Below are 12,782 nucleotides of genomic sequence, written 5' to 3' on the forward strand. Positions count from 1 at the left end.
GAAGGGGCTCAGGATCGACATCTTGAATAGGGCCGCGTGGGGTAAATCGACGAGGGTTTGATCCAGCAATTAATTTCTTAAATCGCAAATTTCACCCCATGGGCTTTTCTTCAACATGTTGTTTCCAACTCCTGTAGCACCATGTCAAAATCGGATCTCGAAGAGAGCTCGGGGGGCTCCGAGACGAACGTGATAACCAAGCCCACAATATGGCAGCGCTTCAAATCACATATGAAGAAGTGGTGGTCGGCGTATCTGATCGGATTTATTTGCATCTTCTTAGTGGTCTTTTTGCCAATGTGAGTTGTTGTTCATCTAATGGAGACCCACTGGCAGGCATCTGGAGCAATGTATACAACTGGAAATATCACTGACTCCGGGTCCTGACTGATAGAATCTACGTCGGAATTCCACATTGGGCCGACTCATATGTTGATAGCTATGAGTACGATGAAACAGGATTAGCCATCACCAATCCTCGTCCCACTGCTTTTCATATCAGCCAGTCAAAGAAAATCAGCATGGGAGGTGGTTTCAGCGGCAGTGGACATCTATCAGCTTTCAACGCGTCGATTCGTACCTCCAATGACCAGGAGTTCGCCATCTTCCCAGTACCAGAGATCAAATTTGGTAATGGAGCCTATCTCAACATCGACCAAGATCTCGATCTGTCCTGCGTGGACTGTGTGTCTCAGTTGGCTGTTTCCGCAGCTACGAATAAAAGCTTCTCTGTATTGGTTAAAGGAAAACCGAACTTGAAGGTTGGAGGTTTGCCCACAGCGCATTTGAATATTCACAAGACGATGAAAATGAACGGTAAGATCGTATCCTTTTGAACCTCAGAGGTATCATGCTGACGGTCGTTTTCAACGGATAGGTTATAATGTGACTGGTGAGTCGAGTGTCTCCCCTCCTTCAGCGAGATTTGCTGCTTTCAAGTCCACAAATTCGATCGAAGCATAAGTATCACCCATCTAACTATTGATGGGACAGGATTTGTGAATAGTAACGGCGCATTCAACATTACTACTTTGGACCCGCTGAGCAACAACACTGAATATAACTTCAATGCCACCATCTCCCTCCGGAACCCAACGCCTTTTACAGTTGAAATGGTACGTGCATATCCCGAGGTCACAAGAGAAGAATCGCAATCGTTCCATCACTTGAGTACTCAAACTAACAGGATATTTGTCCAGGGACACGTCACATTTAATCTCAGCATGGGAGGATCAGCACTGGGGAATGTCGACCTACCGAATTTAAAGCTCGAGCAGGATATATCTAGCGCCGTGGTGTTGATCAAAGTGAACGAGTCAATGTTGATCGACGAGGCTCTACTAGGCGACGGCTCCCTGGGTGTAGTCACAATTGATATCAAAGGCCACAGCTGTGACTACAATGGGCAGGATATCCCATATTTCGCCGCAGCCATCCAGGCTGTCTCTGCATCCGCCACCGTGGATTTGCTGAAATACGCATCGAGTTTGTTTGATTAGTGTAAGGGTTGGATGGATTTTGAAGTTCCCTTTCATTGTGACCAAGAGATCTATAGGCATCGTGGACGAGGCAACAAGGTGGCGTTTGGGCAATCGATTCCTTTTATGTACAGAGATTTGAATGCAAGTGACAACAAATGGATTTGGAACGTAATGGGTATATAAGCTTGATCTCGGCTTCCAAGGTTGTTTAGCCCATAATCTGTAATTGATCCTCTGGAGGCCAGCGCACTTGTGCAAAGCTCAAGCAGCGCTTAATACTCTGCAGGTACTTCCGGGTGATTTCATCACTCAGAATATGTGCTTGTTGATCGCTCTGATGAAGCTTTTCGCGGGCGGATCGCTCGTGAATACCAACCATGGTCACACCAATGGGCCACGCACTAGAAAAGAGGGTTAGCAAAGAGCTCCAAAAGATAATAAGAATGAAGGAATCACATACGCTTTACCAATACTAACTCGGAGATAGGCATCATTGGCATCGACATATCTTCGTTTCTGTGCCTTGTGCACAATCTCCACAATGGGGTCTAGAAGGCCATCCTCCAAGTCTGCCTTCTCAAAGCGGCGGAACAGAGGCCTCATGTTTTCTCGAGATTGCACCATTGCGTTGTATGCTTGTTTTCCCTGAAAGCTCTGTCTCACGCTCACGTCTCGTTTTGCCAGGGCGACCTCCCACTCAGAAAGAACCATGTTGAAATAAGACCCCAATTGACGGAATAGGAAAAGTCGACCGGCATCGTCCTTCGGAATTGCAGCAGGAATAATCATCTGACCACCAGGCACAGGTTCCAGAGTCGTGGGAATTGGACCATCGGTGAGTTTCTGCACGGTAGCAGCTCGCTTGACGAGACGATAATAACGCCGGAGTCGGGAACGGTGGTTCTCGCCAAACATTCGCGCAGGCTCATTGAGATCGCGAAGTTTCTCAATGAGCTCGTCCTCCTCCATATCCTTTAACTCTTCATCCTCGCCCGCAGCATCATCTTCATCTTTGGTGGGTAGGTCGGGTAGTCCGAGTCGTTTTCGCCGTTCGCGCTCCTTGGTTTCCTCTTCTTGTTCCCTTCGCTTTTTAGATTCCTCAGCAAGCTTCTGCTTTTTCTCTTCTCGTTCGCGTCGTCGGTCCGCCTCATCCTCCTCGAGTTTCCGCTTCTTTGCTTGGTTCTCTTCGCGTCGCTGTTGTATTTGTCGCTGTTCTTCCTCGTATGCTGCGAGGCGCGCAGCCTCCATTTCTCCCCGGCGCATGTACTTCTTTGGCGGGTTCACCTCTGTCTTTTCCTCTTTCTTTGATCCAGAGGCCTTGGTCGTATCGGGGCCTTTAGCCTTAGCGATCTCCTTGGACATGAGAGCGGCAAAATCCATTCTAGCGGTGGTGTCTGCTCCAAGCAGACTGTATCAAGGAGTTTCCAATGAAAAAAAAATGTAACAGACGTAGTTAAGACAAGGGACTGGTCTAATATGGTAAGAGTATGTTGTGTTGGGTGGAAGAAGCGGAGTGAGATCAAAGAGAATGTTTGAAGTTCGGGAAAGCGACAAAGCTTGGAAAACACCGCTTTGGGTACTCTCTTCACCTTACCTTACCTCACCTCGATCTTCCTAGGCAACCCATCAGCGCTTCTTGACTGACCGCAACGAGATCGCGTCGGCTATATCTTACGTCCGCATTTTTATTCTCCAACATCCAGTCTTCAATTGCGAACTCACCACTGAACTTTGCACGCAACAATTGCCATCATGGCAGCTCCCTCGCGAGATGGCCCAAAGGCCTCTATCAACCGCCAAACAACCACACCCTTTCATCTTAAGCTCTTCTACCGTGTGAATAATTTTCACTCACTGAACGATTACCACAACTCTCCACCTTCGCGCCACCGCGACGGTGGTCACGCGAGTGGATCGAATGCAATTCGCGCGTCGTCACCTTCATCTACAGCTGCAGTTCGAGCTCTTCCACCTCATCTCGAAATCTATACTTGGCAATCATGTACACTGCGGGAACTCTCTCAGCTTCTTACATCAGCACTTCCGTCGTTGCTACCAGATCCACCAGTAGGCACTCGGCTGTGCTATCGTTTGGTATATGGAGACGCACGTGGGGTGGCAATGGGCGGACCAGATGCGCGCGGCCGATACCTGGGTAAAGAGCTAGGGAGTGTGATAGTTGGACCAAGGGATAGTCCATACAGGAAGGAGGAAGAGGCAGACGACCTTGGCGAGGCACGAGCTCGCCCTGGGCCCCTCCGATTCCAAGGATCGGAGGCAGACAAAACTTTACAGGATGCGCGGTTTATCATTGGGGACTATGTTGAGTGTGCGATCTTATCGCCGCTAGAAGATGGGTCGGTCGCACCACCAATTCGTGCTGGCCACGGGCCTCCGCCGATGGGCGGTGGTATGCGCGCATTTAGAGAAAATGGATTCGGGCGACCCGGTCGGGGTGGCCCTCGAGGTGGAGGTGGAGATCGTGGAGATCGTGGCGCACCTCCTCAATTTCCTATGGGAGACTGGAAGCGAGGTGAGAGACTTCCTGAGGGTGGTCGAGGGGGTCGTCGGGGTTGGGCTCCGTATTAAGGAAATCAAAATATGATATGGCAAGGTTTGCGCCATGACCAGATGAATCTGAGAATCTTTTTGGAGATCATAGTCCAGGAGCATGTGTATGATTAATGTTGTATGGAAGAAATATCTATCTTGCCAGGTATAGATAGAGGAATATGATCAGATTACTGCAACCACTCATCTAGTTAACAGCGGTCTAGTCTAGTATGCCAACTTCGAATGAAACACAGCGTGAATACACCTGATTACCGTATACAATTGTCGTGAACTTGCATGAGTTGACGGTAATGGCGCGTTGGAAGATATTAACGAAGAACAGAAGAAATTCCATGCGGTATATGCTTGCAGTAAGGTACATAACCTGGCCATAAAAGGCACAGTGAAAAGCGCAGTGTTTTGCTTAAAAAAAGCCCTTCTAACGATAGTATCATTCGACGGCCCTCGGGTTGACAATAGGTTGTCATAGTCCCGTCATATCACATTGAGTAGTGATTCCATCGACCCAATATCAAATCGATTCCATCATTCTTTACCACTCGGAAATAGTGTCACCCTTGCGCTTGCCACGGAATTCGAACTTGCCCTGCACACAGTTAGTTCAAGTCTTCCAGACACCTAGTCTCTCCCAATAACTCCGCCGTGGCGTAGGTGGGTCGATCATACCTCAGTGTTGTAAGCGATGTAGGTCAGGACACCAGGGATCACGCCCATGTAGAGGACTGACAACCAAGCATGACGAGGAGTCCAGCGGAAGTACTTGTAGCGGTTGGAGTTGATTTCTATCGGAGACTGTCAGTTAATGTTCACCAGACATGGTCGTTGTGACTTCAGCCTCCAGCAAAACAAGCAGGCAGCAAGATTGGCGTGCGCTGAGTGTCGAGTCTCAAAAATTTGTACTCTGCAACGCAATCGAGCTTTGCTTGGAATCCGTTTTCACTGAGGTGAGAGGTAGGTCGTAGAGGGGAGGTTCATGTACCGTAGTATTTCTGGTAGGCCGGGTCAAGGACCAGGGCTGGGGTCAATTGGTTAGCGACAAGCTCTCTGGAAAGCACTTAAGTCATTACGTACACTTGCTGGGGCCAGCCATGATTGCTATGGAACTTGAAGCTGAGGCACAAAGACGTCGCTTTCCCCAAGGCGGATCGTGAGGAAGTGGAAAGTCACATGATTTCTATGCCGGCGTCACATCACGTGAGTATATCAACATTCCCCAGTTGGCGATGACTCCAAATATCACGTCAGGCACTATTTAATGCAATATCTTATACCTTCTCTTCAAAGCGAAAATCATTGCTCGGCATCTCTTTAATTTTCCGTAATTAGCAGCTTCAAGTTCAACAAATTTGACATTCAGGCCTACAAGATGTTCTACAAGCCCTTGATCTATGGAGCACTTGGTCCAACATTTGGATATGACCAATCAACGATGGGGTATTACACCTGAAGAGATCTATACAACTCACATCATGAATCCAAACCTGCCACTATACTCTGTAGTTGGGAGAAATAATGCTTTTTCATTTTACCCACCCTTGATTATCATGGTCAGAGTACTCAAAGTATACACAAGGGCCCAACCTAATGTCCATGATCGGGTAGATGCCATGTGAATCCATGTATCTTTCCATAGCAGGGCTTCGATCTATTTTAGACCACTCGGGCACACCTGGCACTTAAAGTTAATTGAGCCAGAGTCACTGGGGCAAATTGCTGTTATTGAAGGGTGGCCTAATTCGACGTTCTACTCACTTTCACGAGTAGTTGTGTACTAAAGGTAGTACAAAGTTCGATGGCACAAAAAAGAAGACAAATGCACAATCCACCACATGCACACATGCATATGCATGTTGATCTTGAACCATAAGTTCATGACTTTAAATGCCAGTGGTAACATAGCGTGGCTGAAGTTAGGTAGATTCACCAATCTCATGCCGATATCGAGTCCCACGGTCAGATCCGGGGCGAGAACGTGGTGGATGTGATCAACCTATTGGCATCTTCCAGCGGGTCATGTCAAGGCACATGTGCACCAATACGAGAACATGATTTCTCATCTGAGGCGATAACTTTGTTCCTGTGGACTTGAAAATGTGATTGGCCAACGATACGCATTTGATACCTCGAGTCACTGATGTCACCATATCTATACCAAACATTAAACATGGAGCAAGTTCACTCATTTTTGAGACGCCCAGACATCTAGACTTCCAATGTTGTCTGAGAGCATGAGGGAAGTACTGCCTATTTCCCCGGGCTTAAGATTTAGACTCATCAATTGATGGATTGAGTGGTCGAGGATCGAACCCGAAGCTTCTGGGGTTGGCTGCGGATCGCATCGTGTCATTGGCAACCGTTCGTTACTTCTACTGTAATTATCAAATTAAAACTACAAAGAAGGTCAAGTCATGATAAAATCCGGATTCATATTCTGGATTCATCTAGGGGACATCAAGCGATGTATCGACCCCACGCCATTTCATGCTCAAGAGTCGCAGATCCGGCACCAGGAAATAAGGAAAACGAAACGAGATCGCCACTCAATAGAAATAGCTGGGTATCAAGAAACAGAAAACAATGGCCCGCACACGTGCAGTAGCCCACATAAAAGACATGTCTAACCATGATGGAAATCACGATATCAAAGCAAAGCAGATCCCCAAAACACATGTCCTTTAGTAAAATCAAGCACCAGTAAACTCCATATCCATGATTGCAAAAGAGATTGCAAAAGAAAAAAAAACAAATCAGAAAGATAAAAGGCCGTAGCAAGGTATCAGAGAATCGAACAGAATTAGACCTGCAGCCAGACCCGCTGAGCGCAGTAAAGTTGAAAAGATGTCGGTGATTAGAAAGTGCTCCAGTTCCAGTCGCGAGGAACACTGGCGGCGACATCGGGGGTCTGACCCAGGTTAGGCTGGAGAGCGGCGCGACCGGATTCTTGGCTGTTCTCCATGTCCTCAGGGTTGGACTGCTCATCGATACTCCGGGCGTCGATGTTGTTTTGAATCTTGTTCAGACGGTCAGTGCGTGTCTCTTCCCAGCGCTGGTAGGCACTCCAGCAGAGGTCACAGGCGCGGGAGGGCTCTCCATCGGGGTGGAATCGAGCATCTTGGTCAAGGGGCACAGTGTGAGGAGTGTGTGAGGCGCAGAAGACATGACCGCAGTGGCGGCAGTGGTGGCGACGAAGGAAGATGCCAAAAGAAGAGCGGCAAGTAGGCGAGTCACAGTTGCGAGAAGCTGAATCAGCCTGTGGAAGGGGAGAAAGTCAGTAAGATAACTCGAGAGATCAATATAGTAATGTGATGGGGTTTGTGAAAGGGCGGGTTGCAGGAACATCCAACTGAATGGCGTGCTCGCATACGACATTTTGGCCGGCGCATGCGCCATCCAGACCGCCAACCCTTTTTATAAGGGAGAGAGAATCCAAAACATTGAACTCTCTCTTCTTTCTTATCTCTTCTTTTCTTCAACTTTGAGGTTCACTTACTTTCCAGTGATCGCGGGTAGGCGCGCCAGTCACCTCTCCGAGGTGCTCCGTCTTCATCCACTCATGCTCGGCAACCTTGCTGACACCACTGGACTTGCTCTCCATGGTAGAGCGGCGACTAATGGGTTCGGCGGTGTCCTCACTCAAGCTGTCGAGAGAGCCATGGACACTGCGGGGTGGGGTGATCGGAGATGACTTTTGCGGGCGCTCAGTGGGACGGAGAGCCGCGGGGACATACAGAGGACCCTTGAGTGGGCGCAGCTGACGGGACTGCAGAGGGAGTTGGTGCAAATGAGCAGTATCCAGGCGTGGTGAAGTGGGAGAATTATTTGAAGGGGTAGTAGTAGTGGAGTGTGTTGGTGAAGGATGACCATAGACGGAGATCTGATTGGGAGTAGTAGTCATAACGTGAGTAGCCATGATGAGTTGAAAGTAGAGAAGAGTGGAGAGGAGTGAGGTTGAAGGTTGAAGTATGGAGGATAGAGTAGAGAAGTAGAGAAGTAAAGGATTAGGTAGAGGAATTAAAGGGTATAAAGGAGTGATGATGTCGAGGGGCACACGAGAGGCAAAAACCAAAGAACGGTGAATGGCCGAGATGGCGGTGGAGCACGGGAGGAGCGTTGAGGCTAGCACGACCCGATGGAGCGGCGATGGAGTGAAGTGGAGATTATTCACTGGGCGAAGGCGAGTGAATACAGTGGAGTTTATGGAGAGTTATGGAATTATGGAGTACTTGGAGTGAAGCGAATACAGAAGAAAGGAATATCCATTAGGAAGTGTACGGAGTCTACGGAGTAAAGTATGTTGATCTATCACAAGAATGAAGGGGAAAATCCGGATGAACGCATAGAAAACGGGTCGAGTCCGAATCCATTTACCCGGGATTAGTTTGTTCTTTTTTATGCTACTGCAGTTATGGAGTACGGAGTACATAGTGTAGTACTTAGTACTTGCATACTACGGTAGAGTACGCGGAAAGTACTAGTGCATTTGTGTTAAAATAAACACAAAAATGGACTAAATTTGAGACCCAGAACTTGAGAAAAATGTATACTTTAGGTATACTTTAAGTACTCGGTTCTTCCTTCACCGACATCTTGATATTTCAAGTTGAGATCAGTGTCACTGACCGCTGATTCTTGACCTATAAGATAGAAGATGAAAATGCAATGTGATTCATAATGATTTCTGACATGCATATAGACTCGGTATGTGCTACTATGTTTTGCTTGCACATGAGATTCCACATTAGATTCCGCGAGTTCAAATGTTAGAGAGCCACTTTTCATCTCCAAAAGGCTCCGCAACTCCGTGTCTTCAGCGCCCCGCTCAAGTCCGGGATATGCGATCAGCCGATCAGTTCAGTTCGGTTGTACTCTTACTCTGTTATAATCCACATTAAACATACATATGAACATCTATAGATATATTCTACCTATCTATTTCAATGCTATGCAAGTGTTGTTATTATCTATTAAATATTTCATAAGAAAAGACAACTCACATACTCACATACTCACATACTCAAGTTAACTCGGTCGCTCCTTCCGAAATCCCCGAAATTGTCTCAAAATTATCCGAATTAAGTCACAAGGTTCACTAGTCTATATCATCCACCAATAAGAGAAAAGGTGGCGTTTCTACCTTATCGCTTCTCTCTTATTGGTTGATAGCCATAAGCTGTAACCAATCACTTACATTTGCCCCGCGGAGACAATTAAGAGAGTGGATCTTAGTTACTATACTCTATCCAATCATTCTCTCTCCTTTACAATTACCTGAATGCAGTAATCCTTTAGAACATTTGAAGCCTCCAAATTGGTTCGGTTCTCGTCCGAGCTTGTTAATTAAGTCCTTGGAGTCCTGGAGGATTCACTTTCCGTTTATCCCTGCCCCAACTGTGCATGTGAGTGGCGGTACATTCTCCGGGATCAGAAGCCGGCAATAACATTAAACATTTGAATGAAGTTAATGAAATGGGAACTTAATTAATCGAGTACTCTATTCCGAACTGAAAAGTAATCAATTAATGTCAATTCCGCCTAGACTCAAAATAGCACAAGTTACTATGCATACTCTGAAACTGACCCATGTAGCATCAAGACTCCATTCTAAGCAGAGTAGACCTGTCATTACCACCAAACTTCAGGACTCATATGCAAGTTCACCTGTACATCTACATCTACATCTATGTCATAGCTCCATGTCCCTTACAAAAGTACCACGCACGGATCAAGAATGTTACTCCAGTTCCTCTGAGCTTGAACCTCCCGATCGGATATCCGGGGAAACAGATCCATTCTCCCCGTACGAAAGGCCGCTTGCAGAACAAGTAACAGTGTACATTGTAGATCTAAAGCATCTATCATCTAACTTGTAGAACAAGTCCGGGGTGAAATCGAGCTGATGTCGTCATGACTTTTTAGGTTATGAAAGGCCCAAGCCCAACGCAGATCAGCACTGGCGTAAACGGAGTACACGGTCGATGCAAGTCCAGTACTATCAGCTATCATGAAATTAGCCGTCTTCAGCGCAAAGTCCTACGACCGAACATATCTAGAAGAGGTTCGAGCCCAACGATTCCAAGGGTACGACATCGAGTACCATGCATTTGCACTATCCGAAGAGACGGTACCTCTAGCTCAGGGCAGTGATGCCGTCTGCGTATTCGTGAACGATACTCTCGATGGGCGGGTGTTACGAGCACTTCATGCAGGAGGCGTACGCGCGATCTTATTACGCTGTGCGGGGTTCAATCACGTCGATCTCAACACCGCCGAGGAACTGGGGCTCTTTGTTGCTAATGTCCCTGCATATTCCCCTGAAGCGGTCGCAGAGTTTGCGGTCGCGTTGGTTCAAACCTTGAATCGGAAGACGCATCGTGCGTATAATCGAGTGCGTGAGGGGAACTTCAATATTGAGGGACTGCTAGGAACCACACTGCATGGTCAGACGGTGGGGATTGTGGGTGTTGGACGTATCGGAATGGCGACCGCGCGCATCTTTCATGGCTTTGGCTGTCGCTTGTTAGCTTATGACCCTTATGCAGGGGACGAGTTCCGACAATATGGAACTATCGTGGATCTGGATACCCTGTTGCAGGAGAGTCATATTATCAGTTTGCATTGTCCGCTTACGGATGGTACGCGACATATTATAAACGAGGCTACCCTGCAGCGAATGCGCCCGGGTGCGATGCTGGTGAACACGTCTCGAGGGGGGTCTTATTGATACCACGGCGGTGATCCATGCCTTGAAGACCCGTCACCTGGGGGGGAATCGCGTTGGATGTCTATGAGGCGGAGGGCGAGTTGTTCTATAACGATCATTCGGGCGAGATCATTGATGATGATGTCTTGATGCGACTGATGACCTTCCCCAATGTTTTGATATGTGGCCACCAGGGATTCTTCACACGTGAGGCCCTCACCGAGATTGCTGGAGTCACTCTATCGAACTTGTCAGCTTATGTGGATGGTGTATCCTGCCCGAACTCTCTCGTCACCGAGGGACACATTCTGGTCCGTAGAGATACTGCACCAGTGCGATTGTAGCATGGAGCAAAATTGTGGGCGTACTAACGATGGTCACGAACTATCTCAACATTGAATACTTCATGTCTGAATAATTTGCATTTAATTCTTGATTCTGATTGATTATCACATCCCATATACTCTCATCAGACATTAGATTCGTAATAACTTGAAGATCTTGGTATACGTCTAAACTATACTCCACCCTCATATCCGACATTACTTTCGCACCGGACGAGCACATAGGAACTGATTCCGAAACGCCTGCCACGCGCGTGGCACAAAACGATGACCATGAACAATTAGAGGGACCACAGCAATAAGCCACATAGCATATACAACCCCCACCGCCAGCACCAGGAGAACCTGCTCAATGGCTGACGCGATCACACCCGATCGAGCTCTCGAAGGACCGTGCGACTCATGATCCGTATGAGTTAAGGAGTCAGCGATTTCCCAGGCAGCTCGACGATTAATTTTCTCCCAGGTAGTATCATCCGCATATTCTCTTGCAGCCTTCGCGAGCGACCGGCGCTGCGTGGTATTCTCCGATACATCACGGGTTAACTGAGTGAAGCGGTCAAGATCATTCGGTGGGACAAGGAATCCGGTGCGACCATTCTGAATAATGTCGGAGGGACCTCCTTGATCGCGTGCGATGACAGGAATACCACTAGCCATGGCCTCCAGGACCACCAGGCCAAAGGTCTCGGTAATGGAGCAATGGAGAAAGAGATCAGCCGAAGCATAAGCACGAGCTAAGGCAGCACCGGTGAGGAATCCGGTGAAGATCACATTGCTACGCACTTTATCGAATAATCGCTTGACCTTGTTTTCAACAACAGGGTTGCGGTTACCACCGACGATGAGTAGCTTGAAGGGTACTTTATCAGCAGCCAAGTGCATTGCGACCTGCGACAGAAACTCGAAACCCTTCTCCGGTGCGATGCGACAAACACAGATAAGAATGATCTCTCCATTGGGTGCAATTTCGCGACGATATGTTTCATCGCGCTGCTCAGGCGTGAAGAGCACAGTGTCCACACCTCGCCCCAACTGCACTAGTCGGTCCACGGGCGCACCTGCACGTTCGAGGTAAGTGCGAATAGCTGAACATGGATAGAAGATGGTATGAACAGCTCTCGAACGGAACAGAAATCCCTGTACTGTTGCCAGGAGCCAGACTCCGAATCGGTCTAGCGGTGCGGGGAGCATGATCTCGCAATAAGCTGACAGATCCGTCTGGAAATTGAGGAGTACTGGGGGTGGCGATCGCAGTTGACGAATCTGCAGCAACATTTGAAAACCCAGGGATGCTGGACTCGCCAGATAGATAATATCGGGGTTAAAGGTCTGTCGATAGACCTCACCGATATGAAAGGGATAGACCACGGTCAAATCTGGGTTATAGGGCAAAGCGCACCCAGGCAATCGTCTTTCCCATGGTTGACTCTGCTTGGTGGTATCACCCTTGAATTGAGGAGCGACCAGGATAAGCTCGACGCCATGATCACGCAGGTACTCGACTAAACTGCGGGTCGTGCGACTAACTCCATTAACGGGACCCCAGGATTCAGTGGCTAACAAGACCTTCTTGCCTTGTAGAATCTGAGGGAATTCATCCCTGGATTGAGAGGCGAGCAAGGGTTCAGATTCCATATTTCGATCATGGTGATCGTGATGAAGAGGAAGAAAATCATTTAA

At 47.9% G+C, this 12,782-nt stretch overlaps 7 protein-coding genes across 7 annotated transcripts; 3 read left to right on the forward strand and 4 right to left on the reverse strand.

Moving 5' to 3' along the window:
* Positions 1-141: 141 nt before the first annotated feature.
* Positions 142-1,499, forward strand: N7483_006382 (DUF3712 domain-containing protein; the record flags this gene model as incomplete). Its single annotated transcript, XM_057089819.1, has 4 exons — positions 142-299; positions 395-816; positions 994-1,115; positions 1,200-1,499. 4 exons carry the CDS (start codon positions 142-144, stop codon positions 1,497-1,499), a joined length of 1,002 nt encoding a protein of 333 aa, XP_056944560.1.
* Positions 1,500-1,689: 190 nt separating this feature from the next.
* N7483_006383 (mRNA splicing protein PRP18) lies at positions 1,690-2,861 on the reverse strand (the record flags this gene model as incomplete). The annotated part of the gene is made up of 2 exons (XM_057089820.1): positions 1,690-1,882; positions 1,942-2,861. The coding sequence occupies 2 exons, from the start codon at positions 2,859-2,861 to the stop codon at positions 1,690-1,692; spliced, it is 1,113 nt and encodes a 370-aa protein (XP_056944561.1).
* A 372-nt stretch (positions 2,862-3,233) lies between these two features.
* N7483_006384 (SAP18 family protein) lies at positions 3,234-4,070 on the forward strand (the record flags this gene model as incomplete). The annotated part of the gene is made up of 1 exon (XM_057089821.1): positions 3,234-4,070. One exon carries the CDS (start codon positions 3,234-3,236, stop codon positions 4,068-4,070), a length of 837 nt encoding a protein of 278 aa, XP_056944562.1.
* Positions 4,071-4,587: 517 nt separating this feature from the next.
* N7483_006385 (uncharacterized protein) lies at positions 4,588-5,145 on the reverse strand (the record flags this gene model as incomplete). Its single annotated transcript, XM_057089822.1, has 4 exons — positions 4,588-4,641; positions 4,722-4,837; positions 5,035-5,070; positions 5,127-5,145. The coding sequence occupies 4 exons, from the start codon at positions 5,143-5,145 to the stop codon at positions 4,588-4,590; spliced, it is 225 nt and encodes a 74-aa protein (XP_056944563.1).
* A 1,758-nt stretch (positions 5,146-6,903) lies between these two features.
* On the reverse strand, positions 6,904-7,950 carry N7483_006386 (FYVE zinc finger domain-containing protein; the record flags this gene model as incomplete). The annotated part of the gene is made up of 2 exons (XM_057089823.1): positions 6,904-7,305; positions 7,546-7,950. The coding sequence occupies 2 exons, from the start codon at positions 7,948-7,950 to the stop codon at positions 6,904-6,906; spliced, it is 807 nt and encodes a 268-aa protein (XP_056944564.1).
* Positions 7,951-10,056: 2,106 nt separating this feature from the next.
* N7483_006387 (2-hydroxyacid dehydrogenase) lies at positions 10,057-11,099 on the forward strand (the record flags this gene model as incomplete). The annotated part of the gene is made up of 2 exons (XM_057089824.1): positions 10,057-10,766; positions 10,805-11,099. 2 exons carry the CDS (start codon positions 10,057-10,059, stop codon positions 11,097-11,099), a joined length of 1,005 nt encoding a protein of 334 aa, XP_056944565.1.
* Positions 11,100-11,297: 198 nt separating this feature from the next.
* On the reverse strand, positions 11,298-12,737 carry N7483_006388 (glycosyltransferase family 4 protein; the record flags this gene model as incomplete). The annotated part of the gene is made up of 1 exon (XM_057089825.1): positions 11,298-12,737. One exon carries the CDS (start codon positions 12,735-12,737, stop codon positions 11,298-11,300), a length of 1,440 nt encoding a protein of 479 aa, XP_056944566.1.
* Between the last annotated feature and the right edge of the window lie 45 nt (positions 12,738-12,782).

This window comes from Penicillium malachiteum, assembly GCF_028827825.1.
Source record: "Penicillium malachiteum strain IBT 17515 chromosome Unknown utg000003l:1.0-4950554.0:1.0-4952489.0, whole genome shotgun sequence".
Classification (NCBI taxonomy): domain Eukaryota; kingdom Fungi; phylum Ascomycota; class Eurotiomycetes; order Eurotiales; family Aspergillaceae; genus Penicillium; species Penicillium malachiteum.